General features: G+C 44.8%; 1 protein-coding gene across 1 annotated transcript; it reads left to right on the forward strand.

Moving 5' to 3' along the window:
- Positions 1-299: 299 nt before the first annotated feature.
- NEFM (neurofilament medium chain) lies at positions 300-5,711 on the forward strand. Its single transcript, XM_075272666.1, has 3 exons — positions 300-1,358; positions 2,304-2,428; positions 3,417-5,711. Exons 1-3 carry the CDS (start codon positions 321-323, stop codon positions 5,137-5,139), a joined length of 2,886 nt encoding a protein of 961 aa, XP_075128767.1. The 5' UTR covers positions 300-320; the 3' UTR covers positions 5,140-5,711.
- The last annotated feature ends 8,446 nt before the right edge of the window (positions 5,712-14,157 follow it).

Below are 14,157 nucleotides of genomic sequence, written 5' to 3' on the forward strand. Positions count from 1 at the left end.
TGAAGTGTGATACAGATGCAAAGAGTGATAGTTGAGCATGCTAGGCTAGAGAAGGACTGGAGAGGAGATTCCTTGCTCTGAGCACCTTCCAGAACAGCTTTCTGCTGCACACTGAAAGGGGGGAGGGGTAGGCAGCACATTAAACCAGGGAAAGCTGGCACCACGTGTAGAGTCAGCACAACCACTCCCATCCTCCAGCAGATCAATCAGGGAGCAGAGAGCCTCTTCCTGCCGTGTTAGCTTCTCTCGCCTGGATATATAAGGGGCTGGAGAGAGCAAAGACTGCGCTGTGAGCCACACACACTAGAAAGTCTTCCAGCATGAGCTACTCTCTGGAAACATTAGGTAGCCCCTCTTATAGGAGGATGGCTGAGATCAGGACCAGCTACACAAGGACAAGCAGCTCCCCATCCAGCGGTTTCAGGTCTCAGAGCTGGTCCAGAAGCTCGCCTAGCACCATAACCTCCTCCTATAAGAGAAGCAACCTGGCAGCGCCCAGAGGGTTCAGCTCCAGTGACAGTTTGGATGTTAGTCAGTCCTCCGGCTATAATGGTGACTTCAAGCAAGTCCGATCCAGCGAGAAGGAACAATTGCAAGGACTCAACGATCGTTTTGCTGGTTACATCGAAAAAGTCCATTACCTGGAGCAGCAAAATAAGGAAATTGAAGCAGAAATTCAGGCCCTGAGGCAAAAGCAGAGTGGATACAGCCAGCTGGGTGAGATCTATGAGCAAGAGCTGAGAGAGTTAAGATCTAACTTGGAGCACGTCAACCATGACAAGGCTCAAGTTCTTCTAGACTCTGAACACCTTGAAGAAGACCTCCAGAGGCTAAAAGACAGGTATGAAGAAGAGGTTAGGATTAGGGATGAAACAGAGGCCACCATCAGGGCCATGAGGAAGGACATTGAGGACACGTCCTTGATAAAGGTGGAGTTGGACAAGAAGGTACAGTCCTTACAAGAAGAGATCGCCTTCCTCAAGAACAACCATGAAGAAGAAGTCGGTGAGCTCCTAGCCCAGATCCAGGCCTCTCATATCACAGTAGAGAGGAAAGACTTCCAGAAGACAGACCTGGCCTCTGCTTTGAGGGAAATCCGCTCCCAGCTAGAAGGGCACTCCAACAACAACATGGTTCAGACAGAGGAAATCTTTAAGAATAGGTACGTCAAGCTAACAGAAGCCGCAGAACAGAACAAAGAAGCAATCCGATCTGCCAAAGAGGAGCTAGCCGAATACAGGAGACAGCTGCACAGCAAAACTGTAGAGCTGGAGTCTGTCAAAGGAACCAAAGAGTCACTGGAGAGACAACTGAATGACATCGAGGAACGACACAACCACGACTTGGCCAGTTACCAGGTAAGTGAATTCAATGGGACTCGGGGAAGGATCTGTCCTTGGTCTTAGACTGTGAGCCAATTGTCTGGGATAGAGGTATTATAGTAAGGAGCTAGAACAAGGGATGCAAATATATAGGAGGGAGCTATACGTGGTGCTAGGATAAGGGGTATAAGTATATAAAGTATATAGGAAGGAGCTGTCTGTGGTGCTGATCAATTGTATATAAGAAGGAGATGTCCATGCTAGAATCAATCCTAATATCATAATGGTATTAGCTATAAATTGTAGTAATCCCATAAGAAAGAGCTGTGTATGATGCTAAAATGAGGGCTATAAGTATATAGGAAGGAGCTGTCTATGGTGCTGCAATAAGGGATCTAAGTATATAGGAAGAAGCTGTCCCCATTGCTAGATTCTATTGTCTGAGTTATCACAATAGCATTACCATTTCTCCATAACCTGCAGTCACTTACCTTCTATGCATCAGCTGTAGCGATTCCTCCGGGGTCTCTAGGGTGGGATTTCCTAGGGGTTTATTATGAATGACATAGGTCTATGATAAGAGGGTGCAGGGTTTGCAAGTTCTGCATTAACACGTGTAGGGGGTGTGGTGCGGTTTTGCCTTAGTGACGCAGTGTGATTCCTTCTGTGGGGGAGTGGCGCAGTGCAAGTGGGAAAGTGACGCAGTATGGCTGGGTGTGGCGCATGACAATGCATGTCTGCTAGTATGCTCTATGCAGGGGTGGGGGCTCACTAGTATGCCACGGAGCTCAGTGGGACTGAATAAATAAGAGCCCCGTTCAGGTTTTGCTGCAGTGACTTTGTGCAGTTAAGCGTCTTGTCCGGGAGGTGTGGCTCTGTGTGTGGTGCAATATGACAGTGTATATGTATACAGCTGCTGCAGGATGAGATAGATGTCACTGGAGGTCATACTCTAAATCCTTGGCTTTCTTCCTCCTATAGGACACCATCCAACAGCTGGACAATGAGCTGAGAGGAACAAAATGGGAAATGTCCCGCCACCTGAGAGAATACCAGGATCTGCTCAATGTCAAGATGGCTCTGGATATAGAAATTGCTGCATACAGGTACAAGGGCAGAGCCAGCAGAATATTAATAGCTCTGCAGAGGCTGCAGCGAGCAGAAGGATCAGGAAACTTTCCATTCCAGACCGAGGGAGGGAAATTAGATGCAAAGACACAGACAGAGTACAAACAGAACAAGACAGTGGTATAGATACTAGCCCTGTACACCCGTCATAGTATAGGTGCCCAGTGCCTTCCAACTGCAAGTACAGCAGGAGCCCTGGAAAACCTAATCCTAGTCATAGAAATGTTGTGGAATGTTTTACATCTTAAACATATGATGGTGGTATCTAAACGATATCCCTTGTTAGATGGAATGAATTAGAATCTATTAAAGTCAGACATTGGATTACCAAAGTAGGGATGAGCTGAGTTTGTCATTGGTATCACTTATGTGTATAAGAGAACGTGAAATGACAGACTGAGCTCTGCTACATCTCTGCTAGCTTATATTGGTTGCAATAATAATTGTTGCTGACAGATCTAGTTGTTATATAGATGATTGTCATGTATAGGAACTCTGCAAGTAACTCCGTAACTCTGCAAGTAACCAATATGTCATGTATAGGAAACCTGCAAGTAACCCATAACTCTGCAAGTAACCAACAACTCTTTAAGTAATCCATATGTCATGTAGAGTAAACCTGCAAGTAACCCATAACTCTGCAAGTAACACAGGTGTTATTTTTGGGGATCCTGTAAGGTTTAGGGTTGTACCTATACCACTATAGAGATAACATCAGGGGCAAGTAGGGGGAAGCAGTTGCTACCAAGCCCTGGAACCTGATGGGGCCGCAAAGATCCCTCTGACACATAAAGTATACCACCCTTATGATAGGTAGGGGCCACGTTACAACTTTTTGTGTTTAGGGCCCAGGGGCTTGATGTTAGGCCTCTGCATAGTGTATCACCCTTATCTAGAGGGTTCCTTTAGGGTGATATCTCAGAAGGTTTATGTATAGTCTTTACAAATCATTTCTCTTCTCCACAGGAAACTCCTTGAGGGAGAAGAAACTCGTTTCAGCTCCTTTTCCAGCCTCCCGTCAGGACCTTCAGCTCCACACAGACAAGCGCCCATTACCATCACCTCCAGCAGAGTACAGCAGTCCCGAGCAGAACCCCCCAGAGTCAAAGTCCAGCACAAGTTTGTTGAGGAGATTATCGAAGAAACCAAAGTTGAAGATATGGAGGCAGCGTTGGCAGCTATGGCTGAGGAGTTTGCATCAGGGCTTATGGAGGAGGAAGAGCAACAGCAGGCAGATGAAGGTGAGGAGGAAAAAGAAGAGGAGGAAGAAGAGGTAGAGGATCAGGTGGAGGAAGAGATTGTAGCAGCTGTAGAATCTTCTGTACAGGCAGCAGCTCCTGGTGAGGAGGAAGAAGATGCAGAGGAAAAAGAAGAAGCAGGAGAGGAAGAAGAGGGAGAAAAGGAGGGTGAAGAAGAAGCAGAAGAGGAGGGAGAAAAGGGTGAGGAAGAAGAGGAAGGTGAGAAAGCAGAGGAAGAGGTAGAAGAAGAGGGTGAAAAAGAGGAAGGTGAAGAAGAAGAGAAAGTAGAAGGGGAAGCAGCAGAGGAGGAAGAAGTAAAAGCAGAGGAAGGAGAAGAGGAGGGAGAGGGAGAAGAGGAGGAGGGAAAGACAGAGGAAGAGGAGGGTAAGACAGAAGAAGATGAAGGAGAAAGGGGAGAAGAAGAAGAGGGAGAGAAAGAAGGAGAAGAAGAAGGAGCAGAAGAAGCAGAAGCAGAGGTAGAAGGTGGGGAAGGAGAAGCAGAGGAAGAAGATGCTGGAAAGGAAGGAGAAGAGGGTGAGACAGAGGAAGCAGAAGGAGAGCAGGAGGCAGAAGGAGAGCAGGAAGCAGAAGGGGAGAAGGAAGCAGAAGGAGAGCAGGAGGCCGAAGGGGCAGAGGAAGAGGCTGCTGAGGAGACACAAGAGGAGGAAGTAGTAGAGGAGCCTTTTGTTGAGACTAAGATTGTAAAAGCAAAAGCAGCAGTGCAGGAGGCAGAATCAGGAGAGGCTGAAAAGGAAGGAGATCATGAGAAGGAGGGTGGTGAGGAAGACGAGGGAGAGAAGGGAGAGGAAGAAACAGAGGAAAAGGCAGGAGAGGAGGAAGAAGAGGGAGCAGCAGATGAAAGCTCAGAGCAGCAAGAAGAGAAAGCAGAATCAGATGAGGAGAAAGGAAAGGAAGAGGCAGAGGAAGGCGAGGGAGAGACCAAAGAAGAAGAAGAATCTGCAGAGGACAAAGACGCTGAAACAGAAGAAGAAAAAGCAGAGTCCCCTGAAGAGAAAAGTGTGGAGGAAATCATCCCTGCATCTAAGGCAGCTTCTGTAGGAACAGAGAAAGAGGAGACAAAGGAAGAAGAACAAGAAGAAGAAGAAGAAGAAAGCAGCCCCAGAGAAGACGGAAAGGAAGATACCGCAGTCAATGGAGATGTAAATGAAGAAAAGGAAGAGAGCGAAGACAAAGGCGTAGTCACCAACGGTCTCGATGACAGCCCCTCAGAGGACAAAGCCAAAAGCCAGCAAACTGTTGTCATCACCAAAAAGATTGAGACCACAACCAGCGAAGGTGAAGATGGTACCAAATACATTACCAAGTCCGTGACAGTCACCCAAAAGGTAGAGGAACATGAGGAAACCATCCAGGAGAAGTCCGTGTCCACAAAGAAGGTGGAAAAAGTCACTTCACATGCAGTAGTTAAGGAAGTTGCAGAAGATAAGTGAGAACATAGTCATAGCACTTCCAGCAAAGCAGCAGGACTGAAAAGCCATAAGATAAACTGCATGTAAAGTGACAGCTTCTAATGGGCTTCTAGCAGAAGGGGTTCTCTCGTGGGGTGGGGGCTCCAGACACTGTATTATTACCTGTGCAATACTCGGGGCGGGGAAATGCATGCAAGCTAGAGATGTGTCCCTCCCACACAACTTGGGGAATTCACAAACTAAAAAAAATACAAAAAAAAAAAACCGTACAACCCACTGCATGATTTGTTTAAGAAAGACCAGAGATGAGGGTTTCCTAAGTTGCTGTGGGTTTGGGTAAAGGTTCGAGGTCCTTGAGAGTCCTGAGATGAAATATGCAAAAGAACCAACTGAGCCAAAAAAAAAGAGGGAGGGGAGGGGACCATGAAACGGATGTTTTCTCGCCTTAATAAAAGAAACCTATCCTTATGTTTACCTCACTGGTGCATTTAATAGACTGCAGGTCATGGGAGAACCTGGAGGAGCAGACACAACTTGCTGTCAGTTTATGTCAAAGCAGAACCTTGCTCAATAAAAGGTCATATTGGAAATTCTTGACTTGTGTCTTTTTACAGCTGTATATATGTATGTATGTTACTCAGTGGGATTATGGGTGCTGAGATACCTACTGATCACTGAAAAGAAGGGGCTCCTTGGGCCCTACCCAATAACTCCTTGGAAATAGACAATAGTACCCTTCAAATTTTGGTGTCTTCTAGTGGACCATTATGATGTTAGAGCTTGGGCCCATCGGAGGATCCACGGGTACAGTTCAACTCTGGACGCCCCTTTAACTGTGACTTTTCTCAGTTACCCCCAGAGATCCAAGTGTGTGGTATAGACTCATACTTTCTATGGATCCCTACACCACACACTTGGATCTTCAAGGAGACCCAAACTAAACCAGTCACAGCCAAAGAGCTTAGGACTTCTGCCACTTTCAGCACCCAGATCCCTACTGATCAGACTTCTCACATATCCGTATTACTGAACATCTTGCTAAGTCATTGTACTATAATAATACGGCATTAAAGGGACTCTAAGTATTGCCATATGATACTTATATAGTCATATTATTCTTCTCTAGACTCATCAATTCTAGGAAATGGGCTATTTATATACCACCCCATGGGCACCCTATGGCACTATCTGGACTCCCTGCCGCTTTGTACCACAATGCTACCCCAGCCAAATTCCAGATCAGTGCTCAAACAACTTAGTCCTATAGGTAAAAGTGATGTCTGGATGACTTAAGATAACATAAAGCCTTAAGAAGGGTGATAAGTCATCGCTCCGAGTCCCACTTCTGACACCCACAGCAAACAGGCGATTCTGACTTGGGAATCTGTGCCCCGGCCTGTCACTGGAAAGTATGGCAGGCCCCGGGCAATTCCCCTATTTGATGGATGTGCCGGGAGCGGGACCTGGAGCGTCAGGGCGGACATTGAGATTGTAAAACATTGTCAACATGGAAGTCCCTCTTACAGGATAGGGTCCCACTCATACACCCCCCTCTATGATGTCCTCATAGGTCAGATGGACACTTCTCTTCAAGATCCTATGGCAGAGTATAGATACAAAGTTGTGCAACCGAGTCGCTTTCTCGCTATCGCACAACTACAATTCCCAGCATGCCCTGAGATATATATATATATATATATATATATATATATATAGTGAGAGTTAGGAATTTAGACATCTAACTTGGCAATTCAATAGAAGGCAACTGAGATGGTCTAAATAATGTGGTTATTCCAATTCCTTTAGATGATCATTGCGCGATTCATCAGATACACCAAATATGACTTAAGGGGGCAGCTTAATTTAGAAAAACAATTTTGGAAACATTAAAGGGACATCCATTGAGAAGTTGTCTATTTCTGAGTATTGATATAGCACTGACATAGTCAATAGTCCTTTACAGAGGATGCACTAATGTTCTAATGGGTCTCATAGCACACCCATAGCTCAGCCTGCTGCTCCATCAGGATAAGAGATCCAGGGCCCCGTTCTTGGTGGGACCCTTACTGGTCATGATGTGACCCTCTCTTCTAATTGATAGGGTATAACTTCAATGGTGGGGCCCCTTTAATAAATCCTGCCCAGTGTTCCTCATGGTTGGTCACTGATTTTCATTAGCCCCTGGCCTAGCTGGCCCCGATAACCACCTTACACATTAGATTTAAGGGGTATCTGAGCTCTAGGACCCCCACTGATCAAGAGAACAGGGATATCCCCAAATGGATGGGGCCAGCTGGTCCAGCATCTGCAGCTACTCCATTCACAGCAATTTGCTATGGTAGTTCCACATGCATGCTCAACCTGCCACTCCATTGTTCTCATGATCAGCAGAGGTCCTAGTAGTTGGACACCTACCGATCAGCAAGTTACTCTCTACTCTATGGATGGGCGGTAACTTGAAAAAAAAAAGAAACATTCCGTTAAAGGGGGTCTCCGCCCCTTAGTGGATGTTAAATACTGATGACCTATACACGGAATAGGCCAGCTCTGTGGGGTATCTGACACCTGGACCCCATAGATGGAGATGCTGCACTGCCCCTATTACTATTAGGCCTGTGCAAAAGTTGTTTTTTTTTGTCGGTCCATGTTGGGTCAGGCCCAATGGATTTACTAGCATTCAATATTGGCACATTGGACCTCACAAGATATTATTAAGAGCTTGTAGCCTGACTTGTAGCCCCTTAAGGGGCCCTCCGTCTTTCTATCATTCCTGCCCAAAGCATGACGTGCATTTCCGATGAGTTTTTTGTTGCGTTCCCGATACGTGAGGCCTTAACCCATGAGTAATTTTTCCCATAGACTGCTTTCCATTGTCCCATACACATGCAGCTCCAATAACTTTACAGTAAGGGTATATTCACACATAGGTTTAATCTGACATGTAAATTCTGCGGTGTGTTCGCAGTGTATGGCCGCAGCCTATGTGGTTTTTAGACAAGTTTCTACAACTATTTTACCTCAGGCTCACATCCTAGTTTGTGTGTTTTTGTGTTTGGATGTTTGTTCCTCAATCACGCAAAAACGGCTGCAGGGATTCGGCTCAAATTTGGAACATGCATACCTTGTAACCTGGAAAGATACATAGGCTACATATTAAGCTGCTAAATACCCACACAACGCCACCGCAAGCCCCGAATCCGCCGTTCCGCAAGGCTAATGGAGCCGAGATGACGTCATCTGCTTTCTGATAGGCCCGTTGCATTGTGTGGGCGGCGCTGAGGACGCTGTACACGCTGTAGCACATGCCTCCCGCTGCAAGCTCAGGACTGTCCGGACCGCGCAGCCATGCTGTAGGTGCATGAGACGTCCCTCCGCTGTGCCGACAGTACGCGCACGCCGGGGGACTCAACGGTTCAACCACTGCTGTGGAGGGTTTGCTTGCCCCACTGTCGCCAACGACAAGTCTGCCTGCGGTGCTCAGCGGCTGCTGTCAGATGCAGCGTGCGCATGGCAGGGCAGTTTGGGGAGGAGGGGGATGGTTGGCATGAGGGGGGGGCAGCGGGTAACGGTGGGGCCAAAGTGGCGACCATTTCGGGTGGGGAGCAGGGGGTTTGGGTCGGGGTGGGTAAATGGGGGGCAAAGGGTGAGGAGGGGGTCCAGGGACCCACGGTACTATGAGTGACCCCAGAACGGTGGTCACAGGCACACGTGAGGGTGCCTGGGGGTTGCCGGACCACACCTGCATATACTGCACAGCACAGTGGTGGGGAGGGCAGCTGTTGACGGGAGTGAGCGTGCTGGTGGGGGGGGCACCATGGAAGAAGTCGCGGCAAATGCTAGCTACCTATATAACTCCATGTGTGTTTTCATCCGTACAATTGCATTCAGTGCGAGGGTCCGTATATTAGGATTAGGTGTGACCGTTGACATGACACCTTCAGCCATCTATAACAAAGTGGTGAAAGTGTCCCAGAGGAGAGGCGAGTGCAGTGGTGTGAATACGCGGCACATAGAGAGGGTGCGGTCCCTGCAGATCTGCTGTAATAAATCCAGAAATATTCTCAATGTCACCGTCCAGACCAGAGAGATGAGCTCATCACTTTCCAGAACAATGCAACCTCTGCTGGAATATAAGATCAGGAGAGACAGGGAGAGCAGGACAGGCGGGGTGTGGTATATATATCATACTGTGATATATATAGACGATGCTACTACTGTATTATATACACCAGGTGTGGGATATATATCATACTGTGATATATATAGATGCGACTACTGTATTATATATACACCGGGTGTGGTATATATATATATCATACTGTGATATATATAGATGCTACTACTGTATTATATATACACCGTGCTGTAATATATACATGATACTGTAATATATATAGACGATGCTACTATATTATATATACACCGTGCTGTGGTATGTATGTCATACTGTGATATATATAGATGCTACTATTGTATTATATATACACACGGTGCTGTGGTATGTATGTCATACTGTAATATATATAGACGATACTACTGTAATTTATATACATGGTGCCGTAGTATATATATCATACTGTATTATATATAGATGGTACTGTATTATATATACATGGTGCTGTGGTATATATAGGATACTGTAATATATATAGATGCTACTACTGCAATATATATATAGATAGTGCTGTAATATATATACATAATACTGTAATATTATGTAGTATATATAGATGGTGATGTTATATATAGAAGGTGCTATTATATATATAGATGGTACTACTGTACTATATATAGATGGTACTGTTATATATACATAGATGGTGCTGTAATATATATATATACATAATGCTGTCATATTATGTATTACATATAGATGGTGCTGTTATATATAGATGGTACTGTACTATATATAGATGGTACTGTTATATATATATAGATGGTGCTGTATTATATATAGATAGTATATATTACATCATGTATTCTGCATATTAGCACATATTTAATCACCAGAGGAGCCACTTGAAGGGTTTTTGCAGGCTTACAGATGACTTATATTGAGTTCAGATTGGGACTGAGTTATAAATGAGCCGAGTGACCGATGAATGTGACGACACATGACCTGCCTGTGAGGGGAGGCCGCGCTCGCTTCTGAACTCCTTCAGTCATTCAATAAACCCCGACCACTCAACTTTCCAAGGAGACAAGACCGAACAGGCTTGTGGTGGGCTGTGTGCACTGCAGCAAATTTACATTTATTCAGCCACCACCCTAACCACCGCCCTTTGACGTCACCAAATCCCTTTCATGCACCCATATGGTAATAGTGCTCAGTACACAGTATAACATCTGCACAATATAATGCACCTGCACAGTATAATGCTCCTGTAGTGCCCCCATACAGTATAAGACCCATTAATGCCCCCGCACAGTGTAATGTCCCATTAGTGTCCCCCACAGCGCTCACCACACAGTATAATGCTCCATTCGTGCCCTTAAGAAGTATAATACCTGCACAGTGGCCCCCTCACCTAGTATAATGCATCTACAGGGGCCTCCCCACCCATTGTAATGCCCCTTTATAACATCTTACAAAACAACTAATACTCACCTCACCTTGTTCCCCCGGAGCAGAACTCTGCTTGCAGCAGTTTGGAGCTGCAGATGCGATGACATCACTACATCATGGCTGCCTCCAAGTTGCTATGGTAGGACAACCCCTTTAAGGCGGAGTGCACATAGTCACCGTTTTCTGGAATATATTGCAACAAATTCATCATACCCCTGCCTGAAATTGGGGGCATAGTAAGGTACAGTAGCCCCCATAAACCCCTCTTTGTGCCATATTAACTCAGACATTATATATAGCTGCAATATTCCCAGGTGAATACAGAAGACATATTCGGCTCTGCTACATCTATACTATTAGTAATGGATTCAGTATGATGTATGCACATATCTACTGCTGGATATTCCTTATATATATAGTCAGAGGTTTACTAGACTAGAAAACACTTGGGATGACTGAATTTGGGAGGAAGCACGAGACGTATAATGTCACCCAGGAGACGTCTCTTCAGATCCAGTGAATGACATTGCAGGCGGTCTGTCTTGGCAGAGAATAGCTGGTAATTGATAATGATAGCCTGTATTCAGCCGCTCAGTGATGTGCCGAGTGAGATGTCTGCTAAGTGTATAGTGATACTTCAGTATCTCCGTATATCTGTGAGCACCCATAGAAACTACTGTATATAGTCTATATGGTGTCTGGATACAGCTTTTATTTCAAGTATTATATCCACTTTCCCCTGTATTGAGGTCTAGACGTGTCTGCCCCTACCTTGGCTTGAATTTGGTGCAATTTCTCATCTCTGACATCCAATACAATATCACTATATGCTTGCAAAACTCTTGAGAGGCTGCAGTACACAACACGACCACTGGGTGGCCACAGATAACGTAGACATCTTGTGACAGAGTACCAAGAAATCAGGTTATTTTTAACAAACTGGCCATCTCCTGCTACACATGTCGGGATATGTTCAGCCAAGAGGAGCAGGGGGGATGGGGGTCCCTATTCACTATGTAGGTCATAGTGTTTGCAGATCAGACAAGGCCCAGACACAAGAGGGGCCGCAGGTCAAAAAATAACCCTTATATGTCGAAGTAGCAGTTGGTCAGTAGCATATGGTATATCTGCTTATGACCCCAGCCAAAAGATGCAACCGGCAGGGAACACAGAAGCAAGTGATCAATTTCCCTGCAGCACCCCCGATGGGGAAATTAAGTATTACACAATTCCTTTTGAACTTAACAAGCTGTCAGTTATAGAAGGGGCATTGTTGGGTTGCATTTTCTTATAGTATATCAGGTTGCCATAGTCAGTCCATATAGTGGTGGAGTATGTTTGACAGAATCAGAGGTAGACCAAGGCAAAGACTTTCATGTATAGCCATCTAAAGAGAGAGACATTAAAACAATCCAAGATATAGATTTCTTGGGAAATAATGAAAATTAAGGTGAGTTTGATTCGTACACAGTGCCACACATGTCAATAGGTTGTATATGGTACTGCAACTCATCGCTATTCACATCAAATGACCGAGACTGCAACACCAGAAACAACCCTTGGCAAGGTGTGGCGCTGTTTCCCGAAAGAAGCAGCTATATTTTTCTAATCCTACACAACCCCTTTAACAGATCGGGATTATTATACAGTCATAGATAGAAAGTATCTTCTCTCCTAGAATAAGGAACAATAAGGAATAATGAACTGCTCAGACAGTGACACCTCGAGAACACAAGTCTCAGTGACAGGATTTGTTCCTTGTTAAAAGAATTGGCTGCAGGGTAAAATGTGTCAGCGACATGGAAAGTGATTCTCTTTATTCTGCGTATACTGGTAAGGAATTCACAAGGTGCTTTCTAGCAGGAGACAACGCAACGTACTGTACCTGCCTGCTGAGCAACCCCAATACCTCACTAATGGGGGGAAATCCAATGGGATTAGTATTCCAGGGCGGTGTTGTGATGTCACAGTACAGGGATAATACACACAGTGATGTCACAGTACAGGGATAATACACACAGTGATGTCACAGTACAGGGATAATGCACACAGTGATGTCACAGTACAGGGATAATGCACACAGTGATGTCACAGTAAAGGGATAATACACACAGTGATGTCACAGTACAGGGATAATATACACAGTGATATCACAGTACAGGGATAATACACACAGTGATGTCACAGTACAGGGATAATACACACAGTGATGTCACAGTACAGGGATAATACACACAGTGATGTCACAGTACAGGGATAATACACACAGTGATGTCACAGTACAGAGATAATACACACAGTGATGTCACAGTACAGAGATAATACACACAGTGATGTCACAGTACAGGGATAATACACACAGTGATGTCACAGTACAGAGACAATGTACTGTGACATCACTGTGTGTAGTATCCCTTTACTGTGACATCACTGTGTGCATTATCCCTGTACTGTGACATCACTGTGTGTATTATCTCTGTACTGTGACATCACTGTGTGTATTTTCCCTGTACTGTGACATCACTGTGTATTATCCCTGTACTGTGACATCACTGTGTATATTATCCCTGTACTGTGACATCACTGTGTGTATTTTTCCTGTACTGTGACATCACTGTGTATATTATCCCTGTACTGTGACATCACTGTGTGTATTTTCCCTGTACTGTGACATCACTGTGTGTATTATCTCTGTACTGTGACATCACTGTGTGTATTTTCCCTGTACTGTGACATCACTGTGTATTATCCCTGTACTGTGACATCACTGTGTATATTATCCCTGTACTGTGACATCACTGTGTGTATTTTTCCTGTACTGTGACATCACTGTGTATATTATCCCTGTACTGTGACATCACTGTGTGTATTTTCCCTGTACTGTGACATCACTGTGTATATTATCCCTGTACTGTGACATCACTGTGTGTATTATCCTGTACTGTGACATCACTGTGTATTATCCCTGTACTGTGACATCACTGTGTGTATTATCTCTGTACTGTGACATCACTCTGTGTATTATCCTGTACTGTGACATCACTGTGTGTATTATCCCTGTATTTTGACATCACTGTGTGTATTATCTCTGTACTGTGACATCACTCTGTGTATTATCCTGTACTGTGACATCACTGTGTGTATTATCCCTGTATTTTGACATCACTGTGTGTATTATCTCTGTACTGTGACATCACTGTGTGTATTATCTCTGTACTGTGACATCACTGTGTGTATTATCTCTGTACTGTGACATCACTGTGTGTATTATCCTGTACTGTGACATCACTGTGTGTATTATCTCTGTACTGTGACATCACTGTGTGTATTATCCCTATACTGTGACATCACTGTATATTATCCCTATACTGTGACATCACTGTGTGTATTATCCCTGTACTGTGACATCACTGTGTGTATTATCTCTGTACTGTGACATCACTGTGTGTATTATCCCTGTACTGTGACATCAC

This window comes from Leptodactylus fuscus, chromosome 5 (assembly GCF_031893055.1).
Source record: "Leptodactylus fuscus isolate aLepFus1 chromosome 5, aLepFus1.hap2, whole genome shotgun sequence".
In the NCBI taxonomy this organism is placed as follows: Eukaryota; Metazoa; Chordata; class Amphibia; order Anura; family Leptodactylidae; genus Leptodactylus; species Leptodactylus fuscus.